Genomic DNA, 14860 nt, shown 5'->3' with positions numbered 1-14860 from the left:
GTGTGCTGAGTGTGTTTCACTAATTCACGGATTGGGATAAATGCAGAGATCAAATTTCCCTCACGGAATCAAAAGATATATACTTATACTAACAGTACCAGAGTACCAGACTGTTCCATTGAAATATGTGTTGGTTTGTGCAGGTATTAACAGTCCAATGAAACAGTACCCTAAGAAAATGTTCATTTCTGCATGTTTACTTTCATGTTTATGCATGTATACTCTCAAAGTCTAAGAAGAAAAAAGGAACAATTTTTGTTTTGCCACTGTTAAAGAAAGTTTGAGTGATTTATTTTTGTATCTTATTTGTTTCTGTAGGCTTTTTCCGTGGTGAATTTAGGGGTGACCATGATTGGCAGCTTGATGCAAAGAATGCTGTAGAACTTGTTTTATGAAACTTAAGAATGAAAAGAATCCTTGAATTCTTCATCTGTATGAATTCTTTATCAAGATAAAACTGTTTTCTTGCTCTGCCACTTCGGTCTTAACATGCGTCTTCACTCATTCTCATTCTCATTCTACCTAAGTCAACAAGCCAAACAGCATGGATTTGTCTATTTCACTTAAATAATCTTAAATAGTCTTAGAACTGAGGGACCTGTAAGGAGCACATGCAATGGCAGACCAAGACCTACTAATAACAAGTGACCCTGCAGCTCGTCTTAAGCAGGACTACCAATGGACAGCCGCTACATCGAATGTGGATCACAGGGTGGTGGATCATTTCAGGAGGAAGCTTAAATATTTTTTCATGAGTCCTTGTGAGAAATACCGTGCCAGAGGCCGTAAACCATGGAAGTTAATGTTGCAAATTCTGAAGATACTTCTAATCACAGGCCAGGTAAGAGTGATAACTCATTAGACTTTACATGGCTGAGCTTAATACAGAATTGCACTATAGTTGACTTTTAATTTCTTTACAGTTAAGAACAAAATTATTCATACCCCTGGCAAATATTGATATAATGCTGATTTTCTCTTTATCAATATGTTTGTTCTGACTGAAAATGACACTGTCACATGCCAAAAGTTTGTAAGACAATGTGGGAGAAACATGGAATTAAAAAAACGTTTTCATCTTTTTCGAAACGTTTTCATCATCAGACAGTGTCATTTTCAGTCAGAACAAACATTTAGATAAAGAGAAAATCGGCATTACATCAATATTTGCCAGGGGTATGAATCATTTTGTTCTTAACTGAATGTCTTGGCCAATATATCCTTTCATTTTCATGACTGTTGCATGGAATTGAACACCTACTTTTTGTGCACTTTTCTGAAGCTGGTGTCTTTTGGGCTGAGTAACGAGATGATGGTCACCTTCAAAGAAGAAAATATCAAGACCTTAAAGCACCTTTTCCTGAAGGGATATGAAGATCAGGACAAAAATTATGCTGTGTACACAAGTAAAGAAGTGTATGCCCACATCAATTACATCATAAATCAGGTAATATCATCACTGTTTGTCATATTTTCCTTGATACCCACAGGAAGCAGTAATTACCACATTCGGTTTTTGTGTGTAGCTGACGTGCTCGTTTCTTTTAAACCAAGCGGTCTTAAGTGCCTCTATTTATGACCATGCTCAACTTGTTTTCAGGTCTAACCTTCAGCTGTCAAGTGACAAATTTCTAGCCTAACTACTGACTGAATAGCCAACTCTATGTATGCAAAATGTGTATATATATTCAAACTCATATATTTACAGTCAGAATGTGACCTATTGTAAAATAGCAAAACATGTTTCTATATGTCTGAATGCTGAGCTGCCCCACCATACTTCACCATGCAGGCTTTGTAGCTCATTGTGGTTCAGTTGAGACGTCAGTCACTGAAAGGCCCTTATGAACCACACCTTCTATAGGGAATCTTGTCAAGCTTGAATCAGTCAATGTCAATGAGACTACTTGTTAAAAGGCAGTCATTTCACAAAGGCCATGATGTGAGGAGATCAATAAAAATCCTGTTTTCCCCAGTTCATCCATGCCATTCCATTGCAAAGTACTCCTGTGGTGCTTGCCAACTTTCTTTGTCACTGTAACAAAGAAATCGCACCAAAATCCAAAAAACCCCAAAGCTAATTTGCAGTCAAAATTGCACTGCTCGCCCCATTCATGAAGTATACTTTCAAACTTTCTAAAATAACTTAGTCATTGTTGCAAGCCCATAGGGATTACTTTTCACTTTCTATTGTCCGCCCATCACACCTCCAACATGCATTCCAAATTCCAACCCATTGATGAGAGCATATTTATAACAGTTATCAAACCCTCTGTTTGGTAATCATTTCGAACATCGTAAATCAATATGGGAGCTATAGACTTCCTGTTGAGTGAATTTAATTTTTCTCCATTAGTACATGAACCTGCCAAATCTCACCGTGGGAAATCATGCGTATGAGAAAAATGATGGCGTTTCCACCCCGTTGTCCCTTTGCCAGGAGTTTTACAGACATGGGAGCATCTCTCCTGGCAATGACACATTTGACATTGACCCATTTATTGAGAAAGGTGATATACAATTGTGTGTGTGTGTGTGTGTGTGTGTGTGTGTGTGTGTGTGTGTGAGTGAAAGAAAGTGACTTACTGTTTTCTTTTTGGTTATAAGTGCTGCTTAACATATGACATATGTGAGGAGACAGTGAAAAAACTATACTGTACACTTTATTCATCTTAATCACTAAACATACTGAATAAACATTTTCTGCCTTTGGATAATTGTTGATAAAGAAAGACACGGCTTAATCAGAAGCCTACTACAGTATAAGAGTAGATGATACATAGTATGTTATTTAAAGGGGCTGACGTCTACTAAAGATGAATAAAAGCCTGTTTACTATTTTCCCACCAGAGTGTCTGTCTATCTACCCTCTGGAACCAGTCAAAGATGCTGCAATACAAGACATGAATTTTACTCTGGATTTTAAAAGGTCATGTGCGCTTTCCCCAGTTTCAGATGTCACAGCAATACACATACATTTAGCAGTATTTTTCTATGAGCATTCCTAATTATTTGCATGCCTCTTTTTATTTATTTCATAAATCCAAGGTAGAACGTTTGTAGAATATTTTGTGTTGAATTATGTTGTTATTTATATATTCATAGGCTACTGTCTGTTAAAGTCTACCTAATTATCAAGACTATAAATCTGCAAACAGTGCGTCACAACGAGTTACCAGACTGCTATGCTTTCAGGACTGTGGTGGGTCATTACTTTTATTAGACAAAAGAGGCATCCCATCTTTTTAACTGCTTTAATAGCCCTGTGTTTTGGTACCGTCTAATATCTAATGCTTTCTACAAACTCAGATTTTGTTTGACAACACGGCCCATAGTGGACGGATTAAGATATCACTGGACAACCATGTGCAGATCAATGTGTGCAAAGACTGGAACATATCTGGGTCCTGTAAGAATGCTCTCACACTTACACAATGCTCACACATTTCTTCATATACCAAATGCATAGTTACAGTAGGATGCTTATTCACTCTTAAAACGAATGTGTTGAAAACAACACAACTTGTGTTGTCTTTTTAACACATCTCTGTGTCCAGATAGGGACAACACATTCCTTTTTTTGGGGGGCAGCCGTGGCCTACTGGTTAGCGCTTCGGACTTGGAACTGGAGGGTTGCCGGTTCGAACCCCGACCAGTAGGCACGGCTGAAGTGCCCTTGAGCAAGGCACTGCTCCATCACTGCTCCTCGAGCGCCGCTGTGGTTGCAGCTCACTGCGCCAGGATTAGTGTGTGCTTCACCAAATTTCCCTCACGGGATCAAGAGTATATACTTATACTTACTTACTTAAATACTTTTAAGAGTTTTCAGTTAGCCATAAACAGAAAGAGATGATCCTCTTTATATACTTGTAACACCCAGCATACACCACCAGATCATAGATGAAGCAAAGTGAAAAGCAATGCAATACAGTTTTCAAACAGAGGGTGGAGTACAACTAAACAGATTTTTGTTCATTATGACACAAACTAAACTTATGTCCCTGTTTCATTGCAGCAGATAAGGACTATCACCTCACCCTGATTCTCACATTTGATTCTTTCATCATTCTTGCTTGTCTGGTGTCTCTCATTCTATGCATACGCTCTGTGCTCAATGGACTTCAGCTGCAGTCTGTAAGTGTAAGCTGTGATGTTTGCAATAGACTAGCCTATATGAACTCCTCTTAACTACAGACTGGCCTACATCCTGAGTGCATGTTTTAAGATAACACTTTTCACTGGCTAGCACACAGCCTGTTTGGCCCATTTTAGCAAGTTGACACCTGACTAGAACATCATGAATATCTCTGATGCTATTTCACAGGAATATGCTATGTTTTTCCAAAAACACTATCAGAAGACAGTGTCCATGTCAGACCGTCTGGAATTCGTCAATGGCTGGTATATTCTTATCATCATCAGTGACACACTTACTATTACTGGTTCTGTTATGAAAATAGGCATCCAGACCAAGGTAAGCTTAACTATCACCCTCGGATATATAACCAATAAACTTCATAGTCATTGTTAAACTATAACTAAACATATAGTTTATTGTCAGTGTCAATGCCATTGTCATAACATGGTCATTGTCATCAACATTTAGTCTTCTCATGTTGCAGGAGCTAACAAACTACGATGTCTGCAGCATTTTGTTGGGAACTTCGACAATGTTTGTGTGGATTGGTGTTTTGCGATACCTGGGCTTCTTCCAGAAATATAATGTGAGATCTTCATAAATATTATACAATTATTGTTCATTCTCCATGATGAAAGGCATGCACACATAAACATATAAGAAATCTACACAAATATGCTAACAAAATGACTAAATAAGCCATGTGAAATTATCCCCCTTATTCCCAAAGGCATACATGTCATTACTAATATTTCACCATATTTCTATGAATTCTCAAATTACTCTCTATTTTGTTGTAAAGGGCTTTGACTTTTAATTCAGGCCAATGCCTTCACTCACTCAGGAAACTGTCACACCACTCAACATGGCAGTAAGATGAGATATCACAGTGACACCCAACCAGTCTTTTCCTCTAGTGACAGGAGTTCTTTGTTCTGTCAGATTCTGATCCTCACCCTGAGGGCAGCCTTCCCAAATGTGATCCGCTTTTTAACGTGTGCTGTAATGATCTACCTAAGCTACTGCTTCTGTGGTTGGATTGTGCTGGGACCACACCATGAAAATGTAAGCAGAAGAGAAAGAAAAACAAATGTTGCAGAGATGTTTTACTTGATTCAGATATTAACGCAATCCTTACTTCCCATAGTTCCGTACCTTTAACATGGTGGCAGACTGCTTGTTTTCCCTCATCAATGGGGATGAAATATACTCCACATTTACCAAACTGCGGGGAAAAAAGTACTTAGTCTGGCTTTTCAGCAGACTTTATGTGTACACCTTCATCTCCCTGTTCACATACATGGTCCTCAGTCTCTTCATTGCTCTCATCACAGACACATATGAGACTATCAAGGTAAAAACTATTAAATTCCAAGAATATTCAATACAACATACAACTCAGAGAAAAATAGGTTAGAACTAAAGTATTCAAAAATATAACCTACATGATAACTGCATTGTTGTATATGGGAAAAGCAAAATGTCATGGTCTGCACCATAAAGAAACTAAAGCTATCATTCAATCAATTTCAGCAACAGCAGCAAGAGGGTATCCCTGCGTCTGAACTCCAGGCCTTTATTATGGAATGCAAGGACTTGCCGGCCTCTGGGAAGTACAACGATCCTGAGTCAGACTCCTGCCTTTTCTTTCCCTGTGCCTGCTGCAGCTGAGAGGTTGGCCTGAGTTCCAGAGGCTTCCAGGCTGATGTGTCTGTCACAATTATTACACCTCTCGGTCAGCAGTATCATACCAAACTTAAAAGTGCACTCTGTATGGTCTGAGCTTGTCTACATAAAATATTATGATATAGTTAGGTTACATTAAGATGTATGTGTAGACTTAAACAGCAAATGGTGTATACATTTAGCTTTGTGCTTGTCTAATTATAGTTACAAAATGAAAACCAAATGTTGAAACTGACCAATTCTAGGCTACTGTTATGTTGTAATGTATATGACAATTTGCATATACCCAAAATGTGCATATAATATATTATGCATGTGTATATATATTATGAAATTCTGCTGTACATTTTTCTTTAAAAATAAAATCCTGTGTAGACACATTACCTTTGTTTCAACTTGATGCTTGAGAGTTACGCCCCTATCCATGACCTAGCTAGAAAAAAGTAGGCTGTGTTGATGTTGCCGCCACATGTTAGGCTATTATTATTATCATTATCCTGGGCCTCTTATCTCACATGCTCATTTGATGTTACGTGGATGGTGTGCCAGGTGAAGGTAAAAGCCAATGTACGAGCGATACTGGTTGCTTAACAACGGCCTCTCCAATAGCTGACTAGTTTCTTCTTACGTGAGAGAGAAGTCCACTTCAAAACTCAAGCTGCAACAGTGATATTGAACATGGCACGGCAAGTGTAACGGCTGGGGGAATTTGTGTTTAATGATTGTGTGAACTAAGACAGATGATTCCAAAAAATCTTCACTCAACGGTAGAACAAGAACAACGGCCGCACCCAGTAGTTATTTAATTGAAACCTCTTGCTTGACCGTAAGTTAACTTGGCCTTTAACCTAACGTTATGGTAAATTGTCGCTTTTGCTAACGTCAGCTAAGTTAACTTGATAGTAGACATTAGCGCTAAATCTTTACATTTTGTGTCCGACTAATTGTGTCGGAATAAAACAACTCTGTAGCAAAATGAGTCCACTGTTGGGTGTCGCAGTAATTATCACATTAGTCTAACGTTATTTGATGTGAAGATGATGGAACGCTAACCTGTGAGATGCTAACGTTGGTGGGTTCCTTTTAGCTTGTCAGCTCGCAAGCCTAGAAGCTAGAACTAGAATTGGAAATCTAGCCAACTGCAACAGCTTAGCTAACGCTATCCCATTCTAGCCAGCTGTAGCAGCTAACGTTTGTAGGGTTTTTGCCATGGTGGCACTTGATTCTGTGGATGTTGTCATAAGCTTCGGAAAATTAATAACTTTGTCATTGTTTTCGGATGGTATAACGTTAACTTTTACCTATGGCATCATATCTAAGTGATACAAGTTAACGTTAACTTAAGTTGATGCCAACTGAAGGATTCGGCAGGTAACGATAACGTAGCAGAAGCAGGTAAAATCAACGTTAGCATTTCATTTTTAATCTGTTGTTAAGCGGGTAACGTTAAGATGTAACGTTATATCGAATGTTAGTTATAATTTGATAGATGACGTTATAGTCAATAAACAGTGAAATCAACAAACCTTTCTAAGATCTTGGCTCTAAGATTCTTGTAGTATGAGAACGTGACTGATTCACGAGTTTGATAAATGAATGGCTGGTATTCCCTTAAAAGATGTATTGTGTGAATAGTATGAAATTAGTGCGGTTTGGTTTGCCTGTAGTAAAGTTAATATTAGGTTAAAAGTTGGTTTGTCGTGAACTGAGCTTCCTAAACGTTTTTTCCCCTCCCAAAGAACGCTCTGTTGACTGACACCCAGGAGAGATAAGTGCGTCTGGGCGTGTGGATAGGGCCATATGCACCACGGATTATGGGATAAAGAAGCAAGAAAACCAAGTTATTTTCTGCTTGACACAGTCGTTTCGGCCTTTGGCTGAACAGCGTTGAACACCGGGAATTCCACATGCTTGCATTTTTTTACAGTCTGAGCTGGAATCTAGGAGCTATTGTTGAATGCAACCTAACCAGTACTGTTGTCACGTCAAGTGATTGGACCCCAGGTTATGCAGGTTTAGGGAATAGTTTCACACCCCAAAGTCTTAAATAAATTATATAAATTTGACTTCAAAACGTGACCGAGATCTGGGGGGGAAAGAAAGGTATGTCAGCTCCATTCTGCATACCCAATTTTTCACACACTCAACACACTTATTAGGCTTTGTGACTTAGCTAGCCGCTGTGTATATAATTTATCCCGGACCCCAGTCAACAGCACCTCACAGCATCCATCAGTGTGCCATGTAATCCCATACTGGGGCAGAATTGGCTGCTAATCCAGTGTCATAGGCGACTGTGGTAATCCATTGTGCCCTGCTGTTCTATTTCAGGCACCAGTGCCTGCGGGAGCCTCATGTCCTGACGTGTGTGTCTGCTGGCACGACGGATGACCAGAGAGCCTACGAGTCCTGGTGCCGGACTGATAGGGGAGATTGGTGGACAATGACAATGCCAGAGCCAGCATATGGTGAGTTTACATCACTCTGTGTGAAATGGGGTATAAAGCAACTATTAATAGCAACATTATTTGCATTGTTTCAGTCTAATTTTATCTGAAATGGAAATACAATGTGTCCCTAGCATACTTTACTGAATTTGGAGATGTAGATGCCATCGTTAATAGCTTTTACCTACATTTTTAAACCTGATTTTTAAGTGTTCATGTTTACCAAAGCTTTGGAATGTAGTAGGTGAACTATTTAAATGTCACAAAAGAGGCAAGAAATATGATCTGTGTTAAAGGGTCTTTTCTCGGTCGTAATTCTACCTTTCCCACTGATTTCTAATTTCCTGTTTTTTGTCTAGAAACCAAAGAGATCTGCAGTGTGACCCGGCTTCTAATGTCCCCCTCGAGGCAAAACTCAGTCCCCACCCTGCCCTGTGCCCTGTTGCTGCCTAAAAACTACAGTGTGTTAAGTGCCTTCTGCACGGAGCAGAATGTCAATCAGTGCACCTCCTATATCAATCAGGTATGGTACCCCCTAAATGAATAAAAAGGAAAATACATGGCTCTGTTGCATAATCTCTGATAGTAGGCTACTCTAATGTTTTTATGTTGGCGAATACAGTTGTTGAAATGAGCAAACTTTTTAAGACACAACCTCTTCATGAATGTGAATTCTTGTGTGTGCAGGAGATGGGCTCCCTGGGCCTGTGTGGCCTGAGTGTGGAGCTGTGTGCGGGGGGCGAGGGCCTGACGGCGGTGCCGGCCCTCAACCTGATGTACGAGCTGCTGCAGGTTAACCGGCGCAGCCAGAGGGCCCTGGAAGAGCTGGAGAACCAGCACCTGAGGAGCACCAGCGACCTGGAGCACCTGCAGCACGGCCACACCAGACTCAAGGTACCGCCCCTACAGCACAACACCCCTACAGAGCTGAAAGGGGATGGGATGTTACAATGGATAATGTGTAGTAGTTGTAAAAACAGATTTTTGAAAACTCATTGTAGAGGTGTTAAATATTAACACTTGTTTACTGGCATTTTTATGATCAAGCAGCAGTATTGTCACTCAAGCCCAATGCTAATGTGTTGATGTTGTAACTGTAAAATGCACTGAGCTTTCCACCCTTTGACCTTTGGCTTGTGCTGTGTTGCAGGATCAGTTGGAGTACATCAGGAGGGAGAACTCGGGATTGCATGAAGGCGAGAGACAGCTGCAGCTCAAAATCAAGACCTTGCAGAGCTGCCTCAAGTCCGAAAAAGAGGAAGTAAGGCATTAAAAGATGCTATCATGCAGAGTGCTGTGAACAAGCTTTTCTTGTTTTTCCTTTCATTTTTTTTGAGCTTCTTTGTCTTACGGTGTTGAACTATCTAAAACTGTGATTGGGTGACCTGTATTTTTAGGTTCAGAAATTACAGAGCATCATCTCAAGCCGTGCCACTCAATACAATCACGATGCCAAGAGGAAGGAGAGAGAATGCACCAAGCTAAAGGAGCGACTCAACCAGTTGCTGGTGGACAAGAGAGACAAGAAATTAGGTAGGTTGATTGGATGACAGACAGAGCATCCTAATGTGCTGAATGCAGAATCTAGCCTCCTTCTCTAGACCCACAACTTTTCCCTTGAAGGGTAATAATGTTTGCTTTCAATTTAGCTGCTATCGTGATGGGGTCCTGATGGTGGATTTACATAAAAACCTGTCTGCTCTCTGTCACTTCCCCATGTGTGTCTCCAGTCATTGAGGTGTCAAATACCATTGGGAGGTCAGATGGGAAGAGAGGCCTTTGGAAGACTGGAAAGGCAGAAGCCAGGTAATGTGCCTGCCTTGTGTTCTCTTCTTACAATTGGCAGTCAGAAGGCAGAACAGATGCTCGCCTACACCCTACACAGTGTTCAAGTCTCAAGTGTCACTTCAGATGGTCCTATCGGTAATAAGATTGGAATGGGGGAGGGGGGCTCTGGTCACGCTGGGTGTCTGTCTTGTGTGTGTGTGTGTGTGTGTGTGTGTGTGTGTGATTACATGTAAGAACATTGCTCTTAGGGGTTCCGAAAACATCCTGGATATTGTAGTTGTCAAAGAGCGTTCTGATTTTGGAATTAGGTTGCTGCTTTGACTCTAATATGAATCTTTGCTTCTCAGTGAAGATGTTAAAATACCAACCCTTAATGCTATAACATTGTAATGTGTATATGTGAAACATAACTGGCTTTTGGTTAGGATGCAGTCATATTTTAATCAGTACTGCAATTTCCTGACCAAGATTTATACATTGATTTTGCCAAATTTCTGCAGCTATGGGGTTGATCATTTATTTATTTTTTTCCATTCTTCTTTGAAGCACAATCTGATTCTGATTCATTAGGCTGTTGGGCACTGTGGTAAAATACATGGATGTGGTTAATGGTTATCTTTTTTTATTTGCGTAAAAAACACTGTCCTGCGTTTTTTACACAATGCTGCTAATACACAGGAAATTACTGTAGTCATTCCAAATAAAATAATCAAATGAGTGTGTGCGTGCACGTGCATGTATTCTTCACTTGATTCAGACACGAGGGGGAAATGTACACAGCTCTGCTGACGGATTATGAGGCCAGGCAGAGATCCCTGATGGTGGAGAACGCTGAGCTGAAGAAGGTGCTTCAGCAGATGAAGAAGGACATGGTGTCCATTTTGAGTCCAAAGAAGCCTGTGGCCAAAGGAGCGGTCCCAGAGGACAGCTTAGAGCAGGTGAGTGCCCATACGACTCGGCCAATCGTCTTGATACAGAGAAAATGATTTCCGTACAGCCTGCCTTCTAATGGAAAATGTAATATACCCTTCAAAGCTATATCCCTGTCCACCTCGATAAAATGTTGTGTACTCATTGCTCATTCAGGAGAATAAAACATTCTGTACCATTTTGCTAAATAATTCAGTTAACAAGACAAGCAGATGCATAAGAAAAATGTTAATGTGGTAGACTTATATATATTTGACATGTTCTAGTTTTTTTTATTGTCTATTAGCTGTAGAAGAATGAGAGAGAGTTTGTGCCAGTATCTTGCAGGATTTGTATGCATTTGATATGGTGAGAAAGGGGAGAGCAAGAGAAAGAGACTCGGTGTGCACTGGCTGGGTTTAGTGTGGTGAGGACCACGCTGCATATTACGTAAGCATTTGATCTGTAGTCTGTCTGGACGGAGGAAGTTCAACAAAGTGTCGGTGCCTGGCTTGAGTACCATCTGCTGTTGACCACAGGCCTAGCATGGAAGACTCACTCACTGCATCCCTCCTGTCTGGTAAAACCATGTGGAAAAGCATGAACGAAAATTAAATTGGCCGATTGGTTTTATTGAGTTCAAATCAATTTACTTGCAATCGTATCACGGTTTACTGGCGGCACATTGATTCACCCGTAATGGAATTACGCAATTCATTAGGAAATGGACATCATAGGGAGATTAACCTCACCCTACGAGCTTGGCCACCCCTTGGGAAATGGGTATTGTGTTCTACAGAACAGAACTGCTGCACAAAATTAAAGTGTGTCAATCTGGCCTAGCCTTTGGAAGGAAAGTGCTGATGGGCTGTGTTTGGGCCTCAGGTGGGCTCGGATGCTGAAGCGGAGGAGGAGGAAGAGGAGGAGGTGTGCGAGTCCAGCCGGGAGAGCCTGGAGCAGTCGTGTGAACAGGCCCGCGAGCAGCTCACCAACAGCATCCGCCTCCAGTGGAGGAGACTCAAGAACCACATGGAGCGCCTGGACAGCCAAGGTAGACCTTTCTTTTTCTCTTTCTTTCTTTCTGTCTTTCTTTCTTTCTTTCTTTCTTTCTTTCTGCAACAATAGGGACGTTCTGGGCCGATACCGATGTTTCAAATTACAATTTAGCCAATAGCTAATGCAGATACGGAAATGTACTTTGTTGAACTTGTTAATGATACACTGGTATAGCAGAGGAATAAAAATATTCATTATAAAACAAAATAACTGACCCATTTTCAAGTGTTTCAGCCCTTCATAACACTATCTTTGAATGTACCAGTTTGCTAGCTAGTCCAGAATAGACTGTAAGTAACAGATAAATATCAGCCATTGCCATCAGTAAATGTAATTTTATTTGCTGATAGGCGGCTACTAATGTTAGGCTGATATATTGGTGCATCGCTGTATTAATCTATTAAGTGTGTGTGTGTGTGTGTGTGTGTGTCCAGCGTCCCTGGCGGCAAGTCAGGAGCGGGAGAGGGATGGTGAGGAGCTCATCTCCAGACGGGTCCACGAGGAGGAGCTCCAGCGTATGAGGCTGGAGCTGCAGCAGTGCCGAGACTTTGTCCAGTCCCAGCAGCAACTCCTGCAGGTCAGACACACACACACACACACACAGGACACTGCTTTTGCACATGACTTTGAAATGCATGATTTTTATGTGCCTTTTGAGTGTTAATGGGACGTGTGTGTGATGATTGATTGATTGTGTGTGTGTGTGCATGCGCATAGCAGCAGCTGAGCTCCCCCTGTGATGAGGAGACAGCAGCCCTGCTTAACGACTGCTACACTCTGGAGGAGAAGGAGAGGCTCAAGGAGGAGTGGAGGCTGTTTGAGGAGCAGAAGAGGAACTTTGAGAAGGAGAGGAAGAGCTTCACTGACGCTGCCATTCGCCTGGGTCATGAGGTACATTCACACGCGCAGACGGATGGAGTTTAGATTTTAGTGTTGATTAACCTGATCTTCAATCCCTGTGTGTGTGTGTGTGTGTGATTCCACAGAGGAAAGCATTTGAGGATGACAGAGCAACATGGATGAAGAATCAGTTTCTAAACATGACTCCCTTTGTAGACCGAAAGAGGCCTGCCAAGTCTGCATCAACCAGTGCCTCATCACTTGGTGAGGACCCTTTTTACATGAAGGGATTATTTTTTCATGGCCTTGGTACTGATGTAATCGTTAAAAATGTCCATTTTGTTTTCTGTTGTGGTTATACTTTGACATTGTTTGGGATTTTGCATTTCATTTGTGTGTGTGCGTGTGCCATAGGTGCCGAACCTGAGGCCAAGGTCATCTCAACGCCCGCGCCCCTCACCAAATCGCTCTCCTACTCTGCCTTCAACACGCCCAAAGCTCCCATTGCCAGCAGAATGCCCTCCACTGCTGACCTGTACCGCACATTGCGCCTCCTCCCAGACAACAGGTAATGAACACGCCACCTCCCACAAAACAACTCAGAGATTTACCTACAACTATGGGGAAGGTTTTGGTATTGAGAATATGTATAGGTAGAGCAAGGCACAGGCTAGCATTAGCTGGGTAAAAATGTGTCCCTCACGTTACAGAGTATGTAATTATGTGTGTTAATGTGTGATTTGTGGATGTTTCAACGTAACTCTGCTTTTAGAACACTGGCCATATGTTGAATATCCGTTTTGTTTGTTTACGTTCCTCTCTCTGTCTTTTGTCAGCTGCACAAGCGGCTCAGGGAAGCGTGGCGGCCAGGTGGACTCCAGCAGTGTGCACAGCAGTGGGGATCACTCCACAGCCAAGTCCCGGCAGCGCCCACCCGACTCCAGCCTCCGCAGCCACACTAAAGATCTCCACAGCCCCACCTAGTGGCAGTCAGCCCTCATAGCGCACACCAGAAACACCAAGCTGAATTAGCCTGGTGACTGAAGATGTATGAATGGGATCCCACTGTCAGGGAAGTGATATTTGTTGTAGTGGAGAGGAGCTCATTGACAATCCATATTTTAGAAGCATCACTGTACCTCAGTTAAACTGTTGCTGTAGTAGCCAATGATGGACCATGTGTTAGAAAAGACACTCCATGATCCACTTTTCTCTTGCTGAGTCATGACCACATATGATGGCACCATAACTCCTGCTGAGTCATGACCACAAATGATGGCACCATAACTCCATTCTATTGTAACACTTCGCAATCCTGATAGCACTTTAAAGATGATGCCAATGTTTTCTCAACATCTGATTTTATACATATATATATATTTTTTTTTTTTTGTCATAGAAAATGGTAGCCTCACAAGCTAGATGCAAGTTTCTCATAGCCTTACTGTAGAGTTGCGGATATTTTGTTAATTGATAGAGATTTGAGATTTATTGTAGATTTTATGGACATTGAAATGTTATATTTACAAGCAGAGTATCGGAACAAAATTCTACTACGTGCATAACGAGGAATGTAGTCTGAAAGAGTCGTGTTTTTTTTGTGATGAGCTGATTTTTATCATCAGAGTTTATGTTGTCATTTTAATGTTTTTGAATTTTTACTGCACTTGATGTGTACGAACAGATCATGAATGTGTTTGTGGTAGATCCACTCCTTGGGTTTGTAGGAGCCAAGTTTACGAATAGGCTGCTAAGATTCTGCAATGCAATAAAGGTTGGGTACTGTAAAGAAGATAATGGTGGTTGTGGTGATGTACTGCCTGTGTATACTTACTTACTTACTTACAACGCGGATGCTAGAGCATCTCCTTGTTAGAGTGCCATATCTCAAGGTCCTTAACACTTTCCCCATCATTTTCTTGATTGATGCTTGGAAATAGTTTTTAGGCTTTAAAGCTATAAACATGACTTCTATATCCAATCAACCATTGCTGAG

The 14860-nt window shown here is 41.2% G+C and overlaps 2 protein-coding genes across 8 annotated transcripts; both read left to right on the top strand.

The window, feature by feature from the left end:
- The first annotated feature begins 23 nt into the window (after positions 1-23).
- Positions 24-6195, top strand: mcoln3a (mucolipin TRP cation channel 3a). 3 transcript variants are annotated; one of them, XM_042102474.1, is made up of 12 exons: positions 24-841; positions 1283-1447; positions 2357-2510; positions 2851-2929; positions 3106-3202; positions 3310-3409; positions 4019-4134; positions 4325-4474; positions 4623-4724; positions 5081-5203; positions 5286-5492; positions 5672-6195. In XM_042102474.1, the coding sequence occupies exons 1-12, from the start codon at positions 617-619 to the stop codon at positions 5807-5809; spliced, it is 1656 nt and encodes a 551-aa protein (XP_041958408.1). In that variant the 5' UTR covers positions 24-616; the 3' UTR covers positions 5810-6195. The 3 variants fall into 3 exon arrangements, with proteins under 3 accessions (XP_041958408.1, XP_041958409.1, XP_041958407.1); XM_042102475.1 differs by having other exon boundaries at positions 4016-4134; positions 5678-6195; XM_042102473.1 differs by having other exon boundaries at positions 25-841; positions 4016-4134.
- A 135-nt stretch (positions 6196-6330) lies between these two features.
- On the top strand, positions 6331-14656 carry ssx2ipa (synovial sarcoma, X breakpoint 2 interacting protein a). 5 transcript variants are annotated; one of them, XM_042102428.1, is made up of 14 exons: positions 6331-6510; positions 8156-8292; positions 8631-8794; positions 8959-9165; positions 9422-9532; positions 9669-9804; positions 10002-10077; positions 10817-10997; positions 11854-12019; positions 12459-12601; positions 12742-12915; positions 13011-13128; positions 13279-13432; positions 13701-14656. In XM_042102428.1, exons 1-14 carry the CDS (start codon positions 6503-6505, stop codon positions 13846-13848), a joined length of 1923 nt encoding a protein of 640 aa, XP_041958362.1. In that variant the 5' UTR covers positions 6331-6502; the 3' UTR covers positions 13849-14656. The 5 variants fall into 5 exon arrangements, with proteins under 5 accessions (XP_041958362.1, XP_041958376.1, XP_041958368.1 ...); XM_042102442.1 differs by having other exon boundaries at positions 6333-6650; XM_042102434.1 differs by having other exon boundaries at positions 6334-6510; positions 12745-12915.
- Positions 14657-14860: the final 204 nt, after the last annotated feature.

This window comes from Alosa sapidissima, chromosome 1 (genome assembly GCF_018492685.1).
Source record: "Alosa sapidissima isolate fAloSap1 chromosome 1, fAloSap1.pri, whole genome shotgun sequence".
Taxonomy (NCBI): domain Eukaryota; kingdom Metazoa; phylum Chordata; class Actinopteri; order Clupeiformes; family Clupeidae; genus Alosa; species Alosa sapidissima.
Note: the sequence above shows the minus strand (reverse complement) of the source record. Positions and strands in the feature narration are given on the sequence as shown.